Below are 25,521 nucleotides of genomic sequence, written 5' to 3'. Positions count from 1 at the left end.
GGTTTGGCGCATGCGCGCGCGGGGGAGGCGGGAGCGGCACTTCCGGGGGCGCCCACGTGGCCGGGGCCGTGGTGGGGGGAGGGGAGGGAACCACGTGGGGCTGGGGGGTGACGTCAGCAGGAGGGGACGCGTGCAGCTGGCGAGGGGTGATGGCGTCACGGGGGTTTCTTAAAAATTGGGGGGTCCCTGGGGATGTGTGACGCCACTGCGGGCGGTAGTGACGTCATAGAGGGAGGGGAGGGTGTTTTTGGGGGCTTTGGCGTCGTCAGGGTGAGGGGGGGTGAGGTCAAGAGTGGGAATTCCTTGCTGGCCGGGGATTGTGACGTCACCGGAGCTCTGTCGCCAGGTTATAACGTCACCGCAGGGGCCGGGCCCCGCCTTATGACGTCACGGCCGCCCCCGCCCCCCCACGCATGGCGGCCGAGGAGGGGAAGTTGTTCGTGGGGGGCCTCAACTATGACACGGACGAGCAAGGCCTGGAGCAGCACTTCAGCTCCTTCGGGCCCATCTCCGAGGGTGAGACACAAAACTGCCCCAAAAACTGCCCAAAACTGCCCCAAAACAACCTAAAACTGCCCCAAAATCTGCCCAAAAGCATACAATAGACTGCAAAAAAATCCACCCAAAAACTGCCCCAAAACCAGCCAAAAACTGCCCCAAAACTGCTCCCAAAACAACCTAAAACTGCCCCAAAACCTGCCCAAAAACATCCAAAAGATTGCAAAAAAATCCACCCAAAAACTGCCCAAAACCAGCCAAAAACTGCCCCAAAACTGCTCCCAAAACAACCTAAAACTGCCCCAAAATCTGCCCAAAAACATCCAAAAGATTGCAAAAAAATCCACCCAAAAACTGCCCAAAACCAGCCAAAAACTGCCCCAAAACTGCTCCCAAAACAACCTAAAACTGCCCCAAAATCTGCCCAAAAACATCCAAAAGACTGCCAAAAAATCCACCCAAAAACTGCCCAAAACCAGCCAAAAAGTGCCCCAAAACTGCTCCCAAAACAACCTAAAACTGCCCCAAAATCTGCCCAAAAACATCCAAAAGATTGCAAAAAAATCCACCCAAAAACTGCCCAAAACCAGCCAAAAAGTGCCCCAAAAACTGCCCCAAAACATCCAAAAAACTGCCAAAAAATCCACCCAAAAACTGCCCCAAAAGTATCCAAAACCTGCCTCAAAAACAGCCAAAAAACTGCCCAAAAATCCGCTGAAATCCACCCAAAACCTGCCCCAAAATCCACCCAAAAATCCACCCCAAAGCAGCCCGAAAACACACCCAAAACCTGCCCCGAAATCCATCCAAAGCAGCCCAAAAATCCATTCAAAACACCCCAAACCAGCCCAAAAACACACCCAAAACCTGCCCAAAAATAACCCGAAATCCCCCCAAAAACATCCAAAAATTGCCCAAAAGTCCGTCCAAACCCCACCAAAACCTGCCCCAAAATCAGCCCCAGAACCCACCTAAAACCAGCCCAAAAATCCACTAAAAAACACCCAGAAATCCTCCCTGGGCATCCAAAATCTGTCCTGGGACCCCCAAAAACCCCCCCTGGCCCCCCCAAAACTCTTCTCCGCGATCATTCCCCGCATGAATCCTCTTGGAACCCCCCAAAACTCCCCCGATTTCCCCAAAATCCCGGCGAATTTTGGGAATAATTTAGGATTGGAGCCCCTTTCTCTGCTTGAAACCCCATTTCGGGGGGTCCCTGTCCACCCTCAGTGGGGTTTTTTTGGGGTCCCCAACCCCCCCCGAGTTAATTTTTGGGTTTTCTGACCCCCCCCGGGGTTATTTTTGGGGCTCCTGACCCCCCCGCCCGTGTTGCCCCTCAGTGGTGGTGGTGAAGGACAGGGAGACCCAGCGGTCCCGAGGCTTCGGCTTCGTCACCTTCACCAACCCCGAGCACGCCAGCGACGCCATGCAGGCCATGAACGGAGAGGTGGGGGGCGCGGGGGGGGACGTTTGGGGTCCCTGGGGGGACACTTGGGGACATTTGGGGGTCCTGGGGGGACATTTGGGGTTCTCAGGGGTCTCTAAGGGGCTGTTTGGGGTCCCTGGAGGATCATTTGGAGTCCCTGGGGGGACATTTGGGGTCCCTGGGGGGACATTTGGGGACACTTGGGGGTCCTGGGGGGACATTAGGGGTTCTCAGGGGTCTCTAAAGGGACGTTTGGGGTCCCTGGGGGGACATTTGGGGACACTTGGGGGTCCTGGGGGGACATTTGGGGTCCCTGGGGGATCATTTGGGGTCCCTGGGGGGACATTTGGGGACACTTGGGGGGGATTTGGGGGTCTCTGAGGGGCCCTGGGGGGACATTTGGGGTCCCTGGGGGGGATTTGGGGGTCTCTGAGGGGAGGTTGGGGTCCCTGGGAGGACATTTGGGGATCCCCATGATGGATGCGAGGGAAGAATTTGGGACCCAGAGGGATTTGGGGCGCTCGGAGGGGTCCGGGGGGCTCCCAGGTGCCCCCCCCAACTGTCCCCAACTGTCCCCAACTGTCCCCAACTGTCCCCAACTGTCCCCAGTGCCTGGACGGGCGGCAGATCCGCGTCGATCACGCCGGGAAATCCCCCCGGGGGGCTCGGGGGGGCTTCGGGGGCGGCCGGGGCCGGGCCCGGGGCTACGGCAGAGGTGAGACCCTGAAGGCTGGGGGGGAGTTGGGGAGGGGGTTTGGGGGTTTTTGGGGGGGTTTTGGGGTCTCGGGGGCGTTTGGGGGAGGCGGTTTGGGGGTTTTTTGGGGGGTTTCAGGAGTTTAGGGTGACGGTTTGGGGGGTTTGGGGGATTTGGGGAGGGGGTTTGGGGATTGTTTCGGAGGTTTTTGGGGTTTGGGGAGGGGGTTTGGGGTTATTTGGGTGGTTTTGGGGTTTGGGGGAGGCAATTTTGGGGTTTTTTGGGGGAGTTTGGGGTTTTTTGGGGGGTTTCAGGAGTTTGTGGTGAGAGTTTTGGGGGTTTTGGGGGATTTGGGGAGGGGGTTTGGGATTGTTTTGGAGGTTTTTGGGGAGGGGCTCCAGGAGTTTTCAGGGGGGGGGATGGTTCCGTGGTTCGGGGTCTTCCGAGATTTGGGGTGGGGGTTTAAGGAGCTCTTAGGGGCTCTGGGCTTTTGGGGAGGGGTCTAAGGAGCTTTATGGAGTTTCACAAGTTTTTAATCGAGTTTTTGGGGGATTTTACGGAATTTTTGGGGTTTTTTTTTCTCCTTTTCCAACCCCCCAAACCCGGGTTCCCTGCAGGAGGGGGTGACCGTGGCTACGGCGGCCGCTACGACGGGCGCAACTCGGGGGGCTACGGGGGGTCCCGGGACTACGGCGGCCGGTGAGGAGTTCGGGGGGGGGCTGGGGAGGGGTCTGGGGGGCTTGGGGAGGGGTTTGGGGGGGCTGGGGAGGGGTCTGGGGGGCTTGGGGAGGGGTTTGGGGGTCCTGGGGAGGGGTCTGGGGGTTTTGGGGAGGGATTTGGGGGTCCTGGGGGGTCCCGAAGGTTCGGGGGGGGGTCCTGGGGGTCTTTCGGGGGTCCCGCCGGGGTTTGGGGTCACTGAGCCCCCTCCCCACAGGAACCAGGGCGGGTACGGCGAGCGCTTCCCCTCGGCCTCGTATCGTGACAATTACGACAACTGAGGTAGGGGCAGGGGACGCGGGGTGGCGCCCCGGGACCGGGGACACCCCGAAACTGAATGGGACACCCCAAAAAGGGATCGGGGACACCCCAAAACTGAATGGGACACCCCAAAAAGGGACGGGGACACCCCAAAAAGGGACGGGGACACCCCGAAAAGGGACCGGGGACACCCCAAAACTGGCGGGGACACCCCGAAAAGGGCACGGGGACACCCCAAAACTGAATCGGACACCCCAAAACTGAATGGGACACCCCGAAAAGGGACCGGGGACACCCCGAAACTGAATGGGACATCCCGAAAAGAGACCGGGGCAACCCAAAACTGAATGGGACACCCCAAAAAGGGACCGGGGACACCCCAAAACTGGCGGGGACACCCCAAAAGTGAATGGGACACCCCAGAAAGGGACGGGGGCACCCCAAAAGTGAATGGGACACCCCAAAACTGAATGGGACACCCTGGACAGGGACCGGGGACACCCCAAAAAGGGATGGGGACACCCCAAAACTGAATTAGACACCCCAGAAAGGGACCGGGGACACCCCAAAAAGGGATGGGGACACCCCAAAACTGAATTAGACACCCCAGAAAGGGACCGGGGACACCCCAAAAAAGGACCGGGGACACCCCAAAAAGGGCATGGGGACACCCCAAAACTGGCGGGGACACCCCAAAAAGGGACCGGGGACACCCCAAAAGTGAATGGGACACCCCGAAACTGAATGGGACACCCCAAAAAGGGACCGGGGACACCCCAAAACTGAATGGGATACCCCAAAACTGAATGGGACACCCCAAAACTGGCGGGGACACCCCAAAAAGGGACCGGGGCATCCCAAAACTGAATGGGACACCCCAAAACTGAATGGGACCCCCCAAAACTGAATTAGACACCCCAGAAAGGAACCGGGGACACCCCAAAACTGAATGGGACACCCCAAAAAGGGACCGGGGGCACCCCGAAAGGGATGGGGACACCCTGAAAGTGACAGGGGACACCTTAAAAGAGACGAAGGACATCCCAAAACTGGTCAGGGAAAGTCCAAAAGTCATCAGGGCACCCCAAAGGTGACCGGGGGCACCCCAAAAGCGACTGGGATCTCTTGTAATTGGTTGGGGCCACCCCAAAAAGGACTGGGGACACCCCAAACCCAACTAAGACACCCCAAAACTAACCAGGGTCACCCCAAAAGTGACCGGGAACCCGCCTGGGGGTCCCCCAAAATCCCTGTGCCCTCCCCCCGGGTGCCCCCACTCGCCGTTCCTGGGGCTGCCAGGAATTCCCCGTCCCTCCTGAATTGGTTTTGGGGGGATTTTTTAGAGCCCCCTCCCCCCCCCCGAGTCAGTTTTGGGGAGGTTTTGCCCCTCCCCCCAGTTTAAAAGGTCTGGGGGTCCTGAAGCCCCCGAGTTGTCACTTGGGTGATCCCCGTTGGTTTGGGGGTTCCCTTTGGGGGTTTTGGGGTGACCTTTGATCCCTCCAGTTATTCTGGGGGGGGGGGGGTCCTGACCCAAACCCCCACTTGGGGGGTTCCAGGACTCTCCCAAATTTATTGGGGGGGGGATATTTTTGGGTTCCCCCATTTTAGGGGAGGGGTTTGGGGGGGGGGAGGGTCCCTAAATCGCCCAACCCCCTTTTTTTTTTTTGATGGGGGGGAGGGGTCTCCCGAGCGCCCCTCCCCCACTGATCTCCTTCTCGTCCTCAGCTCGGAGCCTCGTGCTGGATTTTGGGGGGGCCCCTCCCCCCCCCGGGGCCGCGGATGGACGCCGAGGGGGGGTTGGGATGGATGGGGGGAGGGGAAAGGGGGGGGAGGGGGAGGGGACACCCCGGATTTGTACCGACCCCGTGTGACAATAAAGGGCGGAGACCCCCGGGGGGGGCCCGGCTTGGTTTATTTGGGGAGGGGGGGGGGGGACAGGTCAAAGGTCACGAGGCCGCCGTCCATACCAAACCTTTATTTCCCACGTGAGGGTCCAGTACAAAATGGGGGAGGGGGCGGCGGGGGGGGGGGGTGGGTGTAAATGGGGGTGGGGCCCTTTAAGTAGGGCCGGTGGGCGGGGGCTCTAAAAAGGGGGGCGTGGTCCATGGGGTGTTAGTAGTGGGTGGGGTGAATGTGAGTGACAGCGAAAAGGGGCGGGGCTTCGCACGAGGGCCCAGCCCCCAGGAGCCCCCGGGTTAGGCGAGCCAAGAATGGGCGTGGCCTCGCGGAGGGGCGGGGCTTTCTCAAAGGGCCACGCCCAAGTGGGGCCTGACGCCAGCGCCTTAAAGGGGCCGCACATCGAGGGGGACACGCCCCTCCCTTCCAATGAGCCACGCCCGGCCCAGCCCCTTTAAGAGAGGAGGGTCCCCCAGGCGGCGCCTTAAAACGGCAACACGCCCTAAAGGGGCGGGGCCTCCATTCAAAAGAGCCTTAAAGCGGCACCGGGTGGGGCCCACCCAGAACAACCTCAGGGGGCCCGAAACGATGGGGGGAGGGGATGCGGGGGGGGGTCCCAAAACGCGCCCCCCACCCCCGTCAGGGCTCGTCCTCCATGCTGAGGCTGCTGCGGGGGCTGGAGGCCCGCGAGGGGCCCGGGGAGGCCAGGAGGGCTCCGGGGGGGCCGAGCGGGGACAACCCCCCCGCATCGTCCATCAGGATGTCCTCGAAGGTCCCCTCGGGCCCCCCCAGGGCCAGCGGCAGCGCCAGCCCCGGCGGCAGCTCCAGCAGCTCCTGGTGCGGCGTGGGCGGGAAGGGGGGCGCCCCCCCCGAGGGCTCCTCGCCGCCCCCCTCGGCCAGGGGCGGCGGGTTCAGGGGGAGCCCGTGGAGCTGGGCCTGGAGCTCCAGTTCCTGGGGAGGGGGGCTGGCTGAGCCAAAAAAAACACACACACACACCTCCCCCGCCCCGAACCAGCCCCCAAAATCCCGAAATGTCCCAGCCCCGGCGTGCCCTGGGTGCTTCTGCTCCCCCCGACCCCATGGAAAGCCTTCTCCTCGCCGGACTATCCCAAAATCCCATCCCGAACCCAAAACGTTCCTGGAAACCCCGGGCTGCCCCCAGGGAGTGTCCCAGCTCCTCCGCAGCCCCACAGATCCCCGATCCCGCCCCGATCCCGGCATTCCCACCCCGATCCCGCCCATTCCCACCCCGATCCCGCCCATTCCCACCCCGATCCCGCCGTTCCCACCCCGATCCCGCCGTTCCCAGCCCCAGTTCCGCATTCCCGGCCCCGGTCCCGCCCATTCCCAGCCCCAATCCCACATTCCAAACTCCGATCCCGCATTCCCGGCCCCACTCCTACATTCCCGATCCCGCATTCCCGATTCCCCATTCCCACATTCCCACACCTGCACTCTCAGCTGCAGGCTGCGGTTGGCCATTCCCATTCCCCCATATCCCACATTCCCAATCCCCATTCCCAAATTCCCAATCCCAATCCCACACCTGCACTCTCAGCTGCAGGCTGCGGTTGGCCATTCCCATTCCCCCATTCCCAATCCCATATTCCCATTCCCACATTCCCATTCCCACATTCCCACATTCCCAATCCCAAATTCCCAATCCCAATCCCAGACCTGCACTCTCAGCTGCAGGCTGCGGTTGGCCATTCCCCCAATCCCACATTCCCATTCCCACATTCCCAAATTCCCATTCCCAAATTCCCAATCCCAATCCCAGACCTGCACTCTCAGCTGCAGGCTGCGGTTGGCCATTCCCATTCCCCCATTCCCAATCCCACATTCCCATTCCCACATCCCACATTCCCAAATTCCCATTCCCACATTCCCACATTCCCAATCCCAAATTCCCAATCCCAATCCCAGACCTGCACTCTCAGCTGCAGGCTGCGGTTGGCCATTCCCCCAATCCCACATTCCCATTCCCACATTCCCACATTCCCATTCCCAAATTCCCAATCCCAATCCCACACCTGCACTCTCAGCTGCAGGCTGCGGTTGGCCATTCCCATTCCCCCATTCCCATTCCCACATTCCCATTCCCACATTCCCAAATTCCCATTCCCAAATTCCCAATCCCAATCCCACACCTGCACTCTCAGCTGCAGGCTGCGGTTCGCCTGCTCCAGGCGCTGCTGCTGCAGCTCCAGCTCCCGCCAGCGCTGCGTCTCCTTCTGCAGCTTGCGGATGTAATCCACCGACGCCTTCAGGATGGTGCCCTTGTTCCAGCGCATCTCCCTGCCAGGACCTGGCGTCACCCGGGGGCTCGGCCCCCTCCCAGCGGGTCCCCTCCCTGCCCCACACCCTCCCAGCGCCCCTTCCAGGACCTGCCACGGGGGGAATTTCCCTTCCAGGACCTGCCATGGGAGTCCCTGAGTGCCAAATTTCCCTTCCAGGACCTGCCATGAGGGGAATTCCTCCTCCAGGACCTGCCATGGGAGTCCCTGACTGCTGAATTTCCCTTCCAGGACCTGCCATGGGAGTCCCTGAGTGCCAAATTTCCCTTCCAAGACCTGCCACGGGGGGAATTTCTCCTCCAGGATTTGCCATGGGGGTCCCTGACTGCTGAATTTCCCTTCCAAGACCTGCCACGGGGGGAATTTCTCCTCCAGGATTTGCCATGGGGGTCCCTGACCGCTGAATTTCCCTTCCAGGACCTGCCACGGGGGGAATTTCTCCTCCAGGACCTGCCATGGGAGTCCCTGACTGCTGAATTTCCCTTCCAGGACCTGCCATGGGGGGAATTTCTCCTCCAGGACCTGCCATAGGAGTCCCTGACTGCTGAATTTCCCTTCCAGGACCTGCCATGGGGGGAATTTCTCCTCCAGGATTTGCCATGGGGGTCCCTGACTGCTGAATTTCCCTTCCAGGACCTGCCACGGGGGGAATTTCCCTCCCAGGACCCTCCCGGGGCCCCTCCCCCGCTCACGGGTCGCTGTTTTTGGGGATCAGGGTCCCCAATTCCTTGATCCGGTCGTTGATGTTGAAGCGCCGGCGCCGCTCGACTGCGGGGGAGGGGAGATGGGGGGGGACGCCTGAGACCCCCGGAGACCCCCAAAACACCCCCAGGATCCCCCAAAACACCCCGGAGACCCCCAAAACACCCCGAGACCCCCAAAACACCCCCAGGGACCCCCAAAACACCCCCAGGATCCCCCAAAACACCTCCGGGACCCCCAAAACACATTTGGGACCCCCCAAAACACCCCCGGGACCCCCCAAAACACCCCCAGGGACCCCCAAAACACCCCCAGGGAACCCCCAAAACACCCCCAGGACCCCCCAAAACACACCCGGGACCCCCCAAACACCCCGGGACACCCCCAGGACCCCTCAAAAACGCCCAGGACCCCTCCCCCAACCCCTGGGGACCCCCCCAAGACCTCCCCAGGACCCTCCAGGATCTCCCAGGGACCCCCAGGAACACGCCCAGGACCCCCAAAACCTACGTGGGACCTTCAGGATCCCCTGAACCCCCCCAGGACCCCTCCCCCAGCCCCCGGGGACCCCCAGAACCTGCTGAGACCCCCCCCAAACGCCCCCCCAGAAGCCCCCAAGTTCCTCCTAGGACCCCCCCGGCTCACTGAGGTTGTGGTTGTCTTTCTTCTGCCGCTCCTTCAGCAGCGCCTTGGCCTCCGTTTCTGGGGGCGGGGGGGAAGGGAACACGGTCAGAGACCCCTCCCCAAAATATGGACCCCCTCCCCCCCCCCCCCAAAATCAGCCCCGGAGCCCCCCCTGGGGATCCCAGAGGGACCACCAGAGCGAGCCCGCCCCCAAACCAGAGACCCCTCCCCAAAATGGGAACCTCCCAGGGATCCCCTCCCCCCCCTTAGGGACACCCCAGGGACCCCTCCCCACCATGGGGACCCCCCGACCCATTTTAGCCCCCCCAGAACTCCCCACAGCGACCCCTCCCCACCCCCGGGGAGACCACAAAGACCCCCCCAAAGACCCCCAGACCCCCCCCAAAGAGCCCCAGACCTCCCCAAAGAGCCCCAGACCCCCCCAAAGACCCCCAGACCCCCCCAAAGACCCCCAGACCCCCCCAAAGAGCCCCAGACCCCCCCCAAAGACCCCCAGACCCCCCCAAAGACCCCCAGACCTCCCCAAAGAGCCCCAGAGCCCCCCAAAGACCCCCAGACCCCCCCCAAAGACCCCCAGACCCCCCCAAAGAGCCCCAGACCCCCCCCAAAGACCCCCAGACCCCCCCCAAAGACCCCCAGACCCCCCCCAAAGACCCCCCAAAGACCCCCCCAAAGACCCCCAGACCCCCCGAAGAACCCCCGACCCCCCCCAAAGACCCCCCAAAGAGCCCCCGGACCTGAGAGCTCGGCCTTGACCCGGGGCAGCTCGGCGGGGCAGGAGCTGCTCCCGCCCTGGGGGGGGCTGAAAACCTCCAGGAGGGGCCCGGGGGCCGGGAGCTGCCGGAATGGGCGGGGTCAGAGCGGCCACGCCCACTCCGGACACACCCACATCTGATCTGGTCACGCCCACCCAGCCACAAACGCCTCGGGGGTGTTTGGGCAGGGCCACGCCCCTTTATATGCAAGCCACGCCCGCTATGACCACACCCAGGGCCACGCCCAGCCCAGGGCAAAACACCTCAGGAGGTGTTTGTGCAACGCCACGCCCATTACAGATAAGCCACGCCCACCCCGGGTGTGCCCACGCCCCCTCAGCACTCCCCACTCTCCATCAATCAAAGCAGGCCACGCCCCCTCGTGCTCTTGTATGGGAAAGCCACACCCACACCCTTATACAGCAACCGCGCCCCATGCCCTAATATGGGCAAACCACACCCCCACATTGCCTCAGCCGGATGGGCGGGGTTTGCTGAGGCCCCACCCCTTCTCTTAAAGGGCCAGCGCACCGTGTAGGGCAAGGGGAGGGGCCTCACACCCTAGGTGGCAATAAGCCGCGCCCCCTGCCTTATATGGGGAAGCCACCCCTGCAGCCCGTTTGGTGGGCGGGGTTTGCCGAGGCCCCGCCCCATCCGTTAAAGGGGCAGCGCACCGTGCTGGGCAGGGGGAGGGGCCCCTCGGCGGGGCCGAAGCTCAGCACGTCCTCATAGCTCGACTCCAGGCTGATGATCTCATCGATGACGTCATCGATCTGCAGGGGAAATGGCAACGTCAGGCCGCGCCCCCCCGGTGTGACATCATCAAAACCCCCTCATGTGACGGCATCGCCTTCTCTTATCACACCCTCACTCCCCTTACCACATCCCGACTTTCCTTGTGACGTCACAGATTCCCCTTTATGACATCATCACCGTTTGTGACATACTCACCCCCCCCTGTGACATCACCACCCCCGTGTGTGATGTCATCACCTCATCACATCTCCCCCTTTATGACGTCAGAAGCCTTCTTACGACATCATAAATCTTCTCTATGACATCATCGCTTCCTTTACCACACCCTCACCTCCGCCTGCGACGTCGCCATCGCGTTCTATGACATCATCACCTCCTCTTATCACAACCCCGCCCCCCCCTTTTATGACATCAAACCCCTCCTTATGACATCACGGACCCACTCTATGATGTCACCCTCCACCTATGACGTCACCCTCGCGTTCCACGACGTCATCGCGCCCCCCGTTATCCCCCTCACCTCCCCCCCCTCACCTCCTTCTCGTGCTGCAGCAGGGCCGGGGGGGGACTGGGCGGGGCCTCGGGGGGCGCGGCCAGGGGGGCGTGGTTGGGGGGGCTGGCCCCGCCCCCCCGGCCGCGGGCGTGGCTCAGGTACTGCCGCAGCTGCTGCCGCTGCGCCGCCCGCAGGTGGTACCGGGTGGGGTTCTCCAGGTGGGTCTGCACCTGGGGGAGGGGGGGGGGGCGGGGCAAAGGGGTGAGGGGACCCCCGGGAATGCACTGAGACCCCTCCCCAAAATACGGGAGCCCCCCTCCCCGAATCCTCCCGCTGTCAAAACCCCCATTTCCACCCCCGAAATTTCCCTCCTCTCCTTCTCCGCCCTCCCCCTCCCCCCCAAATTCCCAGAATCCCCCTCCCCCACACAAAACCCCCCCAAAGCCCCCCAGCCCCAACATCCCAAACCTCCCCCGCCCCCCCCAGTTCCCCCTCACCTTGAGCACCTCGGGGGGCACATGTGGGGGGGCCCGGGGGCCCGGGGGGACCCCCCACGGCGATGGCGGGGGAGGGGCCGGGGGTGGGGGGTCCCGGGGGGGTCCCGGGGCCGCCCCCTCCCCTCCTCTCCCTCTGCTCCTGCTCCTGCGCCTGCGCCCGCATCAGCTGCTGCCGCAGCAGCACCCGGGACGAGGGGGGGGCGGCGCCGGGGGGGGGCCCCAGAGCTGCGGAGAGGAGGGGGTTAATGGGGGAGGGGGTCCTAAGGGGGCCTGGGAGGGATTTGGGGGGGTTTGGGGGGGATTTGGGGAGGTTTGGGGGGTCTGCGGGAGGTTTGGGGGGATTTGGGGGAGTTTTGGGGGGTCTCAGGGAGGTTTGGGGGGATTTGGGGGAGTTTTGGGGGGTCTCAGGGAGGTTTGGGGGGATTTGGGGGAGTTTTGGGGGGTCTCAGGGAGGTTTGGGGGGATTTGGGGGGGGTTTGGGGTGTTTTTGGGGGGGGTTTGGGGGGATTTGGGGGTCCCGGTACCTGGGGGGGGGCAGGGGCTGGCTCTTGAGGCAGTAGAAGGGCCCGGGGGGCTCCGTGGGGGTCCCGGGGGGGTCCCCGGGGTGGGGCTCACTGGGGGTGTCCCCAGGGGTGCCCCCCCCCGGGCGGGTCCCACTCGATGTCGGCCACGATGCCGGACTCGGGCAGCACCGAGCTCAGGCTGGGGGGCGCGGGGGGGTCAGGGACCCCCGAGAGCCCCAAACACACCCCGAGACCCCCCCCGAGACCCCCAAACACACCCCGAGACCCCCCCGAGACCCCCAAACACACCCCGAGACCCCCAAATCCAACCTGAGAGCCCCAAACACACCCCGAGACCCCCCCGAGACCCCCAAACACACCCCGAGAGCCCCAAACACACCCCGAGACCCCCCCCGAGACCCCCAAACACACCCCGAGACCCCCCCCGAGACCCCCAAACACACCCCGAGAGCCCCAAACACACCCCGAGACCCCCAAATCCAACCTGAGACCCCCAAACACACCCTGAGACCCCCCCGAGACCCCCAAACACACCCCGAGACCCCCAAACACACCCCGAGACCCCCAAACACACCCCGAGACCCCCCCCGAGACCCCCAAACACACCCCGAGACCCCCAAATACACCCCGAGACCCCCAAATACACCCCGACACCCCCCCGAGAGCCCCAAACACACCCCGAGAGCCCCAAATCCACCCTGGGACCCCCCCCAGACCCCCCAAATTCACCCAGAGCCTCCTGGACCCTTCAGAGCCACCCTTGGGACCCCCCCCCCCCAAAAACCCCTCGTGACCCACCCAAACTCCCTGCGACCCTCCCCCCAAACCTCCTGGGACCCCCGAAAAACCCCTGAGACCCCCCCCCCCCCAAAAAAAACCCCCAACCCCCTCGGGACCCACCGGGGACCCCCCCCCAAAAACCCCACGGCGCCCACCCAAGACCCCCTTAGGACCCCCGCAAACCCCCTCGAGACCCCCCCCAAATCCCCTCTGTCCCCCTCCCCACCCCCCCGGGCCCCTCCCCCTCGTGCCCCTCCCCCACCCGGGGGTCCCCCCAAGCCCCGCCCCCCTCCTCCCCCCACCCCCGGGACCCCCCCCTGACCTGAGCAGCCGGAGGCTCTCGGGGGGGCTCGGCCCCTCCAGCAGCACCAGCACCGTGGGGGGGCCCTGGGGGGGCGCCGGGGGGGGCCCGGGGGGGGCGGGGACCCCCTGGGCCGCCCCTCGGGACATCGCCCCCCTGCCCTGCCCCCCCCCACCGCGACACTCGGGGGGGGCCTGGGGGAGGGGCTGGGGGGGCGCGATAGGGCCGGGGGGTCTCTATAGGATCTGGGGGTCTCTATAGGGCCCGGGGGTCTCTATAGGGCCGGGGGGTCTCTATAGGGCCGGGGGGGTCTCTATAGGGCCGAGGGGGTGTCTATAGGGCCCGGGGGTCTCTATAGGGCCGGGGGGGTCTCTATAGGGCCCGGGGGTCTCTATAGGGCCGGGGGGTCTCTATAGGGCCCGGGGGGTCTCTATAGGGTCTGGGGGGTCTCTATAGGGCCGGGGGGTCTCTATAGGGCCCGGGGGGTCTCTATAGGGCCCGGGGGTCTCTATAGGCCCGGGGGTCTCTATAGGGCCCGGGGGGTCTCTATAGGGTCTGGGGGGTCTCTATAGGGCCGGGGGGTCTCTATAGGGCCCGGGGGGTCTCTATAGGGCCGGGGGGTCTCTATAGGGCCCGGGGGTCTCTATAGGGCCGGGGTGGTCTCTATAGGGCCGGGGGGTCTCTATAGGGCCCGGGGGTCTCTATAGGGCCGGGGGGGTCTCTATAGGGCCGGGGGGTCTCTATAGGGCCCGGGGGTCTCTATAGGCCCGGGGGTCTCTATAGGGCCGGGGGGGTCTCTATAGGGTCTGGGGGGTCTCTATAGGGTCCGGGGGTCTCTATAGGGCCGGGGGGTCTCTATAGGGCCCGGGGGGGTCTCTATAGGGCCGGGGGGTCTCTATAGGGCCGGGGGGGTCTATAGGGTCTGGGGGTCTCTATAGGGGCCCGGGGGTCTCTATAGGGCCCGGGGGGGTCCCTCAGTGAGTTCCGGGGGGGGGGAGGGGCGGCCCGAACCTCCCCAAAGCCGCGCGGGGGGGGGGTGGGTGGGGGGAGGGGTAAAGAGGAGGGGGTCGCTTTGGGGAGGGGGGAGGGGAGGGGTTTGATCCCCCCCAAATAAAAATCTCCGGGGGGGTCTCGGGGGGTCCCGTCGGGGCCGCGGGGCCTCGGCAGGAACAGCGCGGGGGGGGGGGAGGGGGGAGGGGGAGGGGGAGGGGCGATGGCGGGAAGTGACGTCACGGGGCGGGGGGAGGGGGGGGACGCGCAGGGGGGACCCCGACTCCCGGCCGCGCTCCCCGCCAGGCCCCGGCCGCCTCCGACCCCCCCCCAAAATCCAGCCGAGACCCCCGGGGGGGGCGCGGGGCTGAGCCCCCCCCCCTCCCCTGCCCCTCCCCTCCCCTCCCCCACCCGGCCCCGAGCCCCCGCCCCGGCCGCGAGCCCTCCCCCACCCCGGAACAGGTAAAGGGCGGGGGGGGGGAGGGAGGGGAGCTGGGGGGGTTTGGAGGGAGACCCCCCCCCAAAAATGGGGACACGGGGGGGGGGCTGGGCCAGCGGGGGGAGGGGCCGCCTTTGGGTGGGTTTTGGGGGGCTGGGGGCACCCCTGGGTGCGCTCGGGGGGGGTGGGGGTGAGCCCCGGACCCCCCTGAGGGGGTTTTGGGGGGCGCGGGGACCCCCCCGGCCCCCCCCCGGGTTCCTTTTTGGGTGGGGGGGACACCCCTGGGTGTGTTTTGGGTGGGGGGACACCCCTGGGTGTGTTTGGGGGGCTGGGGGTGACCCCCGGGTCCCTTTTGGGGTCGGGGTGACCCCGTGACCCCCCCCAGGTGCATTTTGGGGACCCCCCCCCCCCCCCCGGGGGGTTTTGGGGGAGGGGGGGGGGTCAGGGTCCGCTCCGGGCGCGGGGGGAGGGGCGGGGCAGGCCGGAAGCGGGAGGAGGAGCGGGGGGAGGGGACGGGGTGGGGACACCCCAGAGGTGACCCCTGACCCCAGGGGTGACCCCTGACCCCTCTTGTCACCCCCCCGCCCGCAGCCCCCCCATGGGCCCGCCATGGAGGTGAGGGGCCACATCCTCGCCCCCGGCACCTACAGCCCCGCAGGTAGGGCTGGCCCCTCCCCGGGCCTTGGGGACATCCCCGGTGTCACCTCCCGCCCCCCCCGCGGTGTCCCCGGAGCCACCCCCGGACACCCCACCCCCCACCCCCGTGTCCCCAACCCCTGGTGGCACCCGCTGTCCCCAATCCCTGTCCCCGGCCCCTGGTGGCCTCTCTGGTGTCCCCAGCCCCTGTCCCCGGCCCTGTCGCCTTGGGGACCCCCCCCGGTGTCACCCCTGACCCTGTGGTGGCCCTGGAGCCCCCCCAAGCTCTGCCCCAGTTTTGGAGCCCTGGTGGCACCTGGTGTCCCCAGCCCCTGTCCCCAACCCCTGGTGTCCCCAGTCCCTGTCCCCTGTCCCTGTCCCATCCTTGTTCCTTGTCACTTCCCTGTCCCCGACCCTCCCTGTCCTCTGTCCCTTCGCCGTCCCTGTTCCCTGTCCCCTCGCTGTTCCCTGACTGTCCCCAGTGTCCCCTGTGTCCCCTCACTGTCCCCTGTGTCCCCTGACTGTCCCCTGTGTCCCCTCACTGTCCCCTGTGTCCCCGTGTCCCCTCACTGTCCCCCGTGTCCCCCGTGTCCCCTGACTGTCCCTGTGTCCCCTCACTGTCCCCTGTGTCCCCTGACTGTCCCCTGTGTCCCCTCACTGTCCCCTGTGTCCCCGTGTCCCCTCGCTGTCCCTGTGTCCCCTGACTGTCCCTGGTGTCCCCTGACTGTCCCCGTGTCCCCTCGCTGTCCCCCGTGTCCCCCGTGTCCCCTGACTGTCCCCGTGTCGCAGGTGGCTCCGCGGGGCGGCTGCAGGAGCTGCGGGAGCGGCAGCGGGGGCTGCGCCAGGCGCTGGGGCTGCGCCTGCGGGAGCTGCGGCGCCTCTGCCTGCAGGAGGCCGTGAGTGACCCCCAGTGACCCCTGGGACCCCCAGGGACCCCTCAGTGACCCCCAGGGACCCCCAGTGACCCCTGGGACCCCCAGGGACCCCTCAGTGACCCCCAGTGACCCCTGGGACCCCCAGGGACCCCTCAGTGACCCCCAGGAACCCCTCAGTGACCCCCAGTGACCCCCAGGGACCCCCAGGGACCCCTCAGTGACCCCTCAGTGACCTCTAGGACCCTCAGGGACCCCTGAATGACCCCCAGTGACCCCTCAGTGACCCCTCAGGGACCTCTGGGACCCCTGAGTGACCCCCAGTGACCCCTGGGACCCCCAGGGACCCCTCAGTGACCCCCAGTGACCCCTAGGACCCCTCTGGGACCCCTGAGTGACTCCTGGGACCCCCAGGGACCCCTGAATGACCCCCAGTGACCCCTCAGTGACCCCTCAGTGACCCCTGGGACCCTCAGTGACCCCTCAGTGACCCCTCAGTGACCCCTGGGACCCTCAGTGACCCCCAGTGACTGCTGAACGACCCATCAGGGACCCCTGAGTGACCCCCAGAATGACCCTTGAGTGACCCCCAGAGTGACCCCAAACCCCTGACCCCCGGAACTCCTGTCCACCCTGGGACCCCCGAGTGACCCTAGGGACCTCTGGAGTGACCCCCAAACCCTGACCCCCGTGTGACCCCTCCCTAAACCATCCTCGGACCCCCACCCACCCTGGATCCCCAGAGTGACCCCGGAGTGACCCCATGAACCCAAGTGACCCCCAGGACCCCCATAGTGACCCCCCCCAAACCCTGACCCTCACCCCGGAGTCCAGAATGTCCTCTGACCCCTGGGACCCCCTGAATGACCTCTGACCCCTGGGACTCCCAGGCCCCCCCCGAGTGACCCCTGGGACCCCCAGGCCCCCCAAGTGACCCCTGGGACCCCCTGAATGACCTCTGACCCCTGGGACCCCCAGCCCCCCCCCGAGTGACCCCTGTGTGTCCCGTGTCCCCCCGCAGGAGCTGACGGGGCAGTTGCCCCCCGAGTACCCCCTGGAGCCCGGAGAGAGACCCCAGCCCCCCCCCCCGGCGCCGCTCGGCCGGGCCCCCCCGGGGACCCCCCCCCGAGGTGGGTCTGGGGACTTTTGGGGACATCTGGGGACATTTGGGGGGGATTGGGGAGGGCAAAATGTGCTTTTTTTGGGGGGGAGGAGGGATGGGGGTCCCAAATCCCACCTGGGGGTGGCCCCAGACCCTGGGGGTCCCCTGGGGTGTCCCCTGACCCCGCAGTGTCCCCTGTGTGTCCCCGCAGTGGCCCCCCGTACCCCGCCGGTGGCTCCCGTCCCCCCGTGTGTCACGTGGGGACCCCCCCCGTCCTGCAGGTCCCCACACGCTCTGGTACGTCCCTTGGGTGTCCCCTGGGTGTCCCCTGGGCCCCACGGTGTCCCCGTGGTGTCCCCATGGTGTCCCCTGGTCCCCACGGTGTCCCCGTGGTGTCCCCATGGTGTCCCCTGGTCCCCACGGTGTCCTCATGGTGTCCCCATGGTGTCCCCTGGTCCTCACGGAGTCCCTTGGGTGTCCCTGCGGTGTCCCCGTGGTGTCCCCTGGTCCCCACGGTGTCCCCGTAGTGTCCTCATGGTGTCCCCTGGTCCCCACGGTGTCCCTGTGGTGTCCCCATGGTGTCCCCTGGGCCCCACGGTGTCCGTGTGGTGTCCCCATGGTGTCCCCGTGGTGTCCCCGTGGTGTCCCCTGGTCCCCACGGTGTCCTCATGGTGTCCCCATGGTGTCCCCATGGTGTCCCCTGGTCCTCACGGAGTCCCTTGGGTGTCCCTGCGGTGTCCCCATGGTGTCCCCTGGTCCCCATGGTGTCCTCATGGTGTCCTCATGGTGTCCCCACGGTGTCCCCTGGTCCCCACGGTGTCCCCGTTTCTCTCTTTCCTCATCCCCCGTCCCCAGCTCCTCCTTTTCCCCGTTTTTCCCATTTCTGTCGTTCCCTTCGCCCCGTTCCTCATTTCCCGTTTTTCCCGTTTCCCACGGTTCTTCCCAGTTTTCCCACCTTTCCCATTTTCCCCCAATCTCCCCCATTTCCCCCTGGTACAGCTGCAGCTGCTGGAATGCTCCTGGCTCCTTCCCATTTTCCCCATTTTTCCCCATTTTCCCCAATTTTCTCCTCATTTCTCCACCCCAGGCACGGCGGGAGGTGCAAGCTCAGCCCTGGAGGCCGCTCAGCCATTCCCCGTTCCCCATTCCCCATTCCCATTCCCCATTCCCATTCTCTGTGTTTACCTGTCCAGGTGTGCCGGGCGCGGCGCGAGGCCCAGGCGCAGGTGCAGGTGCAGGCGCAGGTGCTGGAGGCCGCGCGCCGCCTGGCCGCCGTGCCGGGCTTGGCGCCCGAGCAGCGGCGCCGGCGGCAGCGGCTCCAGGCCGAGGCGGCGCAGAGGCTGCGGCAGCTGCGGGCACAGCTCGGGGCGCCCGGCCACGGTGAGGGCACCGGGGGACTGGGGACACGGGGGGATCTGGGGACACGGGGGGATTGGGGACACGGGGGGATTGGGGACATTGGGGGGATTTGGGGACACGGGGGGATTTGGGGTCACGGGGGGGATTTGGGGACACGGGGGGGATTTGGGGACACGGGGGGATTGGGGACACGGGGGGATTGGGGACACCGGGAGACTTTGGGGACACGGGGGGATTGGGGACACGGGGGGATTTGGGGACACGGGGGGATTTGGGGACATGGGGGGATTGGGGACACTGGGGGGATTTGGGACACGGGGGGACTTTGGGGTCACTGTGGGGACTTTGGGGACACCGGGGGGATTTGGGGGCACTGGAGATATTGGGGACATTGAGGGGATTGGGGACATTGAGGGGATTGGGGACACTGGAGGGATTTGGGGGACATGGGGTCTATGGGGGGCTTTTGGGGCATTGGGGGGCTTTGGGGTTTCAGGGGTGTTGGGGACACTGGGGGGGTCAGGGAGGCTTTGGGGACACTTTGGGGACACTTTGGGGACACTTTGGGGACACTTTGGGGACACTTTGGGGGCCCTGGGGGCTCTTTGGGGGCTGGGGGAGGGGCAGGTTTGGGGGTCCCGGCAGCTCTGACCCCCCCCCCCCCCCCCCCGTCCCCCCCCCAGATGAGAACGGGTCCCTGTGCGAGCTCCCGGCGCTGGAGAACGGTGAGGGGCGCACCGGGGGGGGCTACCTGGGCACCGGGGGGGGGCTACCTGGGCACCGGGGGGGGGCTACCTGGGCACCTGGGGGGGTTACCTTGGTACCTGGGTGAGCCTGGGGAGGTTGCCCAGGCACCTGGATCCCTTTAAAGGGATTGCTTGGATACCTGGGACCCCCAGGAGAGCTTACCTGGACACCTGGGTCCACCTGGGGGGGTCACCTGCACACCTGGGGGGGTTACCTACACACCTGGGGGGGGTTACCTACACACCTGGGGGGGGTTCACCTACACACCTGGGGGGGGGTTACCTACACACCTGGGGGGGGGTTCACCTGCACACCTCGGGGGGTTCACCTGCACACCTGGGGGGTTCACCTGCACACCTGGGGGGTTCACCTACACACCTGGGGGGGTCACCTGCACACCTGGGGGGGTCACCTGCACACCTGGGGGGTTCACCTACACACCTGGGGGGGGGTCACCTGCTCACCTGGGGGGGTCACCTGCACACCTGGGGGGGGGTTCACCTGCACACCTGGGGGGTTCACCTGCACACCTGGAGGGGTTCACCTGCACACCTGGGGGGGGTCCACCTGCACACCTGGGTCCCCTTTGGGGGTCACCTGTGTGTCTGGAACCCCCCCAGAAGTTTCACCTCCCTCCCCCCCCCGTGTCTCCCACAGGTGCCCTGCCCCCCCCCCAAGCCCCCCCCGGGTGGGCCCGGCCGCCCCTCCCCCCCCCCGGGCCGGCTCCAGCAGCCCCGAGCGCCGGCCCCTCCCCCCCTGGACCCCCGAGGTGCCCCCCGGGCGCCGCAGCTCCCTCGCCAGCCCCGCCAGGTGCGTCACCCCGAACACACCTTCACCCTCCCCAAAAATCCCCTTATCCCCCTGAAAATCCCTTTGTCCTCACCCCAAAAAATCCCTTTTTCCCCCCCAAAAAAATCTTTATTTCCCCCAAAATCCCTTTTTCCCCCCGAACGCCTTTATCCTCTCCAAAAATACCTTTTATTCCCCCCAAAAAATACCTTTTATTCCCCCCAAAAAAACTTTTATTCCCCCCCAAAAATATCTTTATTCCCCCCAAAATATAGTTTTATTCCTCCCAAAAAAAACCCTTTATCGTCTCCAAAAATACCTTTATTCCCCCCCAAAAAATACTTTTATTCCCCCCCAAAAATACCTTTATTTCCTCCAAAAAATATCTTTATTCCCTCCAAAAAATACCTTTATACCCCCCCCCAAAATACCTTTATTCCCCCTAGAAAAACTTCTCCGCCACCCCAAAAACCCCTTTTTGCCAAAAACCCCCCTTTATTCCCCACAAAAATCCGTTTATCCCCCCCCCAAACCCCTTTATGCCATTAAAAAAAAAGCTTTTCCCCTTAAAAAAACCTTTATTTCCCCCCGAAAAAAGATCCTTCCCCTTCAAACCCTTTATCCCCCCAAAACCCCTTTACTTCCCCCATAAAAACCCCGTTAACCCTTTAAAAACCCAATTAAAACCCCCATTTCTGCTATAAAAAACCCATTTCCCCTATTAAAAACCCCATTTCCCCCATTAAAACCCCATTTCCGCCATTGAAAACCCATTTCCCCCATTGAAAACCCCGTTTCCCCTATTAAAAACCCCGTTTCCCCCATTAAAAACTCAATTTCTCCTGTTAAAAACCCCATTTCCCCCATTAAAAGCCCCATTAACCCTTTATAAAACCCCATTAAAACCTCATTTCCCCTATTAAAACCCCATTTCCCCCATTAACCCTTTATAAAACCCCATTAAAAACCCCATTTCCCCCATTGAAAACCCATTTCCTCCATTTTAAACCCCATTTCCCCCATTAAAAACCCCATTAACCCTCTATAAAACCCCATTAAAACCCCATTTCTCCATTAAAAACCCATTTCCTCCATTAAAAATTCCATTAACCCTTTATAAAACCCCATTAAAACCCCATTTTCCCATTAAAAACCCCATTAACCCTTTATAAAACCCCATTAAAACCCCATTTCTCCCATTAAAACCCCATTTCCCCATTAAAACCCCATTTCCCCCATTGAAAACCCATTTCCTCCATTAAAAACCCATTTCCCCCATTAAAAACCCCATTAACCCTCTATAAAACCCCATTAAAACCCCATTTCCCCCATTAAAAACCCCATTTCCCCATTAAAAACCCCATTAACCCTCTATAAAACCCCATTAAAACCCCATTTCTCCATTAAAAACCCATTTCCCCTAATAAAAATCCTATTTCCCTATTAAAAAAAACCCCATTTCCCCTAATAAAAACCCCATTTCCCTATTAAAAACCCCATTTCCCCCATTGAAACCCCATTTCCCCATTAAAAACCCATTTCCCCCATTAAAAACCCCATTAACCCTTTACAAAACCCCGTTAAAAACCCCATTTCCCCTATTAAAAACCCATTTCCCCCATTAAAAATTCCATTAACCCTTTATAAAACCCCATTAAAACCCCATTTCCCCCATTAAAAACCCCATTAACCCTTTATAAAACCCCATTAACCCTTTATAAAACCCCATTAAAACCCAATTTCCCCCATTAAAAACCCCATTTCCCCATTAAAAACCCCATTTCCCCTATTAAAAACCCTGTTAACCCTTTATAAAACCCCATTAAAACCCCATTTCCCCATTAAAACCCCATTTCCCCCATTGAAACCCCTCTGAACCCCGTTTAACCCTTGGCAGCCCGGCGCGGACCCTGCCCCGCAGCGCCTCCAGCCTCGAGGGTCGCAGCGTCCCGGCCACGCCCGTGCTGGCCCGGAGCGCCCGCGGCGCCGCGCTGCCGCGGTGAGATTTGGGGCGAAAAAGGGGGATTTGGGGGAAAAATTGGGGGGTTTTTTTGAGGGGGGGGGAAAGGGATTTTTTGGGGGGGAAAAAGGGTTTTTTTGGGGGGGGATAAAACAGGTGTTTTGGGGGAGGGGATTTTTGAGAGGGGAAAGTGGGGTTTTTTTTTTTGAAGGGGGAAATATTTTTCTTGGGGGGTAAAGGGATTTATTTTAGGGGGGGAAAAGGGTTTTTGTAAAGGGAAAAAGAATTTTTTGGGGGGGGAGAAATGGTTTCTTTGTAAAGGGAAAAAAGGTTGCTTGGAGGAGAAAGGGGTTTTTGGGGAGGAAAAATGATTTTTTGGGGGTGGAAGGGGCTGTTTTTGGGGAGAAGGGGTTTTTGGGGAGGAAAAATGATTTTTTGGGGAGGGGGGAAGACTTTTTCAGGCGGACAAGGAATTTTTTTGGGAGGGGTAAAACTTCTTTTTTAGGAGGAAAACTTCGTTGGAGGAAAAAAGGTGTTTTTCTTGGCAGGGGGGAAAAGTGGCTCTTTTTAGAGAGAAAAGATTTTTTCTGTTGGGGCGAGGGGGACAAAAGGAGTTTTGGGGTTTTTATTTCAAGAGGATTTGTTGAGGCGGGGATTTTTTAGGGGGGGGGGATTTAAACCCCCCCAAAAGTGACCCCCCCCCTCCCCCTTTTTTTTTTTTTCCTCCCCCCCGTTCTTTTGTTTTTTTTTTTTAGCCCCGAAGCCCCCGGGTTACCCCCCCGCCCCTGGTCCGGCAGCCAAGACTCCCAACTGGGTGGACCCCCACCCCAAAACCCACCCCCCGCCGGCGCCCCCCGTACCCGCCGCAGCAACAGCTCCGAGGCTTTGATCGATTGGGGCGGGGGGGCGCTCCCGGAGACCCCCCCGGAATCTTCCCGGGTCCGGGGGGGGGGTCCCGGGGGCTCGGGGGTCCCGTGCGCCCCTCCCTCGTTGGAGCAGCGGCGCAGCCAGAAGTGGTTGGCGTTGGAGGGGCTTCGGGACTGGTACCTGCGCCACACCGGGACCCCCCCCGCGCCTCGGATCGGGGGGGTCCCCCCCAACCCCGGGAACGCCTGGGTGCCCCCCCAGCGCCGCCGGGACCCCCCAGGTGCCCCCCACCCCGCCCCACACGCCCCTCCCCACCCCGCCGGGCTGCCGCACTCGCTGAGCTACGCCGGGGCTCTGGCGCCCAGGTACGGGGGGGGGGCGCTGAGGTGGGGCTACCGAGCCCCCCTGGTGTGAATTGGGGGGGGGGGGAGAGGGTTGGGGACCCCCCCGCCCCCCCACCCCCACCCCGTGGGTGTTGGGGACCCCCCATTGTGGGTGTTGGGGGCATTGGGAGTCCCGTGTCTGAATGTCCCCCCCCTTGTTTTGGGGACCCCCATGTATGAATGTTCCCCCCCCCCCCTATTTTGGGGACCCCTCCCCAGGTGTTGGGGACCCTCCAGGTCTGAATGTGCCCCCCCCCCCTCCCAGCCCCCCACCCTGTTTTGGGGACCCCTGGGTCTGAATCCTCCTTCCCCCCCCAATTTGGGGAGCCCCCCCCCCGGGTGTTGGGGACCCCCCATGTCTGAATGTCCCGTCCCACCCCCCCTCCCCCCATTTTGGGGACCCCCACCCATCCATGCACACCCCAATGCCCCCCACCCAATTTGGGACCCCCCCCCCCCCGTGCTTCAGGGAGCCCCAAATTGGGGGCTCCCATTGGGGTCCCCCCCCCCCAAACCCCACTTTTGGGGCTCCCCCCGCCCTTCCCGGGGGTCTCTGCTGCCCCCTCCTCTGTTTTTCCCTCTTTTCTCCATTCCGGGGGCCGGGTTGGGGGTCCTGGGGGGGGGTGACAGAATTTGGGGGGGGCGGGTGCAGAAGTGGGGGGGTCATTCTGGGGGGGCCTAACGCCTTTTTCTCTTTTTTTGTTCTCTCCTTTTTCTGTTGATTTTTTTTTCTCTCTCTTTCCTTCGTTTTCTCTTTTTCCCCTTTTTTGGGCACTTTTCTCTTCCCCCCCCCCCCCTCCCCCCAGAAGCTCCGGGGACACCCCCGGGGCCACCCCCCCCACCCCCCCTGGACCCGCAACCCCCCGGGACCCTCGTGTGACCCCCCCCCCAACCCCGACCTTGGCCATGGGGGGGTCCCCAAATTCATTGGGGGGTGGGGGGGGGTCCCCAAAATCCTGGCCCCCCCTCGGCCGCTCCTGGCGAGCCGCCGCCTTTGGGGGGGATGGGGGGCCCATCGCTCGCCCCCTCCTCGGGGCTGGGGGGGTTTGGGGGGGTCGCACGGGGGGGGGTTCAATACAGGGACCTGCTGCCACCGCCGGCTCCGCCTCTTTATTTGGGGGGGGGGAAACGCGGCGGTTTGGGGGTTCCTGGGAGCCCAAAAATATAAAGAATTTTGGGGGGAATTATATAAAATGGGGGGGGGGGGGATGGGGGGGGCTTCATATGGTTCCTCTACAGCCCTTGGGGGTCTCGTAGAATTTGGGGAGGGGGGTCTGTGGGGTGCCTATATAGTTTGGGGGCAGCCTAAACAATTCACGGTGGGGTCCTTAGCGCCCCAAAATGATTTTAGGGTATCCAAGGGATCTTAAATAATTTAGGGGCGTGTCCTGTATAATTTGGGGGGGTCTATGGAATCTTAAATAATTAAGGGGCGTGTCCTGTATAATTTGGGGGGGGTCTATGGGATCTTAACAAATTAAGGGCGTGTCCTGTATAATTTGGGGGGGGTCCATGGGTACTCAGGGCACCTTTATGGGGGGGGGGGTCCCCCTATAGAGCCCACTCATAGGAGAGGGAGGAAGCCACGCCCATTTGCCATTGACCGCGCCCATTTGGGCGGAGCAAGAAGGACCACACCCTATGTTAAGCCACGCCCCTGGCCCCACATCTCCCCAGCGGAGGGCGCGGCCAATCAGCAGCCGGGGGAGGCGGGCGGGGCTCGCCGCTATTGGCCGGCCTTGAGACGCCGCGCTCCCATTGGCTGCGGGGGCGGCGTGGGGGCGGATCCAGCAGCGCCGCGCGCGGCGGGCGCCAGAGCGGCGAGCGCGGGAGAGCGGCTGAGGTGAGCGGGGCCGGGAGCGCGGCCGGGCCGGGGTTCAGCAGCGGGAACCGCCCGGTGCGGCTCGGAGCGGGCTCGGAGCGGTGCCGGAGCGGTGCCGGAGGGCGGGAGGGACGCGCTGTGTGTGGGGCAGAGCGGGCGGAGCGCGGTGCCGCGGGGCTCCGCTCGCTTTTCTCTCCCGCCCGGGCCTCGCCGGCCCTCACTCCCCTCACGCTCATCCGCAGGGCGGCGGCGGCGTTGTTGCCATGGAGACGAGCGCGCATCCCTATTGGCCGCGCACGCTGGCGTTGCCGGG

General features: G+C 63.8%; 3 protein-coding genes across 5 annotated transcripts; 2 read left to right on the top strand and 1 right to left on the bottom strand.

Moving 5' to 3' along the window:
- The first annotated feature begins 305 nt into the window (after positions 1-305).
- On the top strand, positions 306-5,484 carry RBM3 (RNA binding motif protein 3). Of its 3 annotated transcripts, none has more exons than XM_066174997.1 (7): positions 306-516; positions 1,839-1,945; positions 2,534-2,639; positions 3,236-3,317; positions 3,553-3,617; positions 5,322-5,346; positions 5,433-5,484. In XM_066174997.1, the coding sequence occupies exons 1-5, from the start codon at positions 414-416 to the stop codon at positions 3,614-3,616; spliced, it is 462 nt and encodes a 153-aa protein (XP_066031094.1). In that variant the 5' UTR covers positions 306-413; the 3' UTR covers position 3,617; positions 5,322-5,346; positions 5,433-5,484. The 3 variants fall into 3 exon arrangements, with proteins under 3 accessions (XP_066031094.1, XP_066031095.1, XP_066031093.1); XM_066174998.1 differs by having other exon boundaries at positions 5,427-5,478; XM_066174996.1 differs by lacking the exon at positions 5,433-5,484 and having other exon boundaries at positions 308-516; positions 5,322-5,417.
- A 72-nt stretch (positions 5,485-5,556) lies between these two features.
- On the bottom strand, positions 5,557-14,175 carry LOC136284641 (transcription factor E3-like). The gene is given in 12 exon segments (XM_066174999.1): positions 5,557-6,443; positions 7,643-7,790; positions 8,482-8,557; positions 9,137-9,193; positions 9,874-9,973; positions 10,566-10,664; positions 11,182-11,370; positions 11,638-11,691; positions 11,693-11,897; positions 12,162-12,283; positions 12,285-12,339; positions 13,264-14,175. Coding segments are annotated over 12 exon segments (1,545 nt in total). The 5' UTR covers positions 13,392-14,175; the 3' UTR covers positions 5,557-6,131.
- A 288-nt stretch (positions 14,176-14,463) lies between these two features.
- On the top strand, positions 14,464-25,129 carry CCDC120 (coiled-coil domain containing 120). Its single transcript, XM_066175001.1, is given in 13 exon segments — positions 14,464-14,694; positions 15,264-15,329; positions 16,097-16,203; positions 17,201-17,309; positions 17,493-17,578; positions 18,475-18,661; positions 19,324-19,365; positions 20,045-20,094; positions 20,097-20,197; positions 22,074-22,175; positions 22,892-23,368; positions 24,193-24,481; positions 25,064-25,129. Coding segments are annotated over 12 exon segments (1,665 nt in total). The 5' UTR covers positions 14,464-14,694; positions 15,264-15,280.
- The last annotated feature ends 392 nt before the right edge of the window (positions 25,130-25,521 follow it).

This window comes from Chamaea fasciata, unplaced genomic scaffold (assembly GCF_029207755.1).
Source record: "Chamaea fasciata isolate MVZ Bird 193981 ecotype frontalis unplaced genomic scaffold, bChaFas1.0.hap1 SCAF_1212, whole genome shotgun sequence".
NCBI lineage: Eukaryota > Metazoa > Chordata > Aves > Passeriformes > Sylviidae > Chamaea > Chamaea fasciata.
This window is presented reverse-complemented; position numbering and strand designations above follow the sequence as displayed.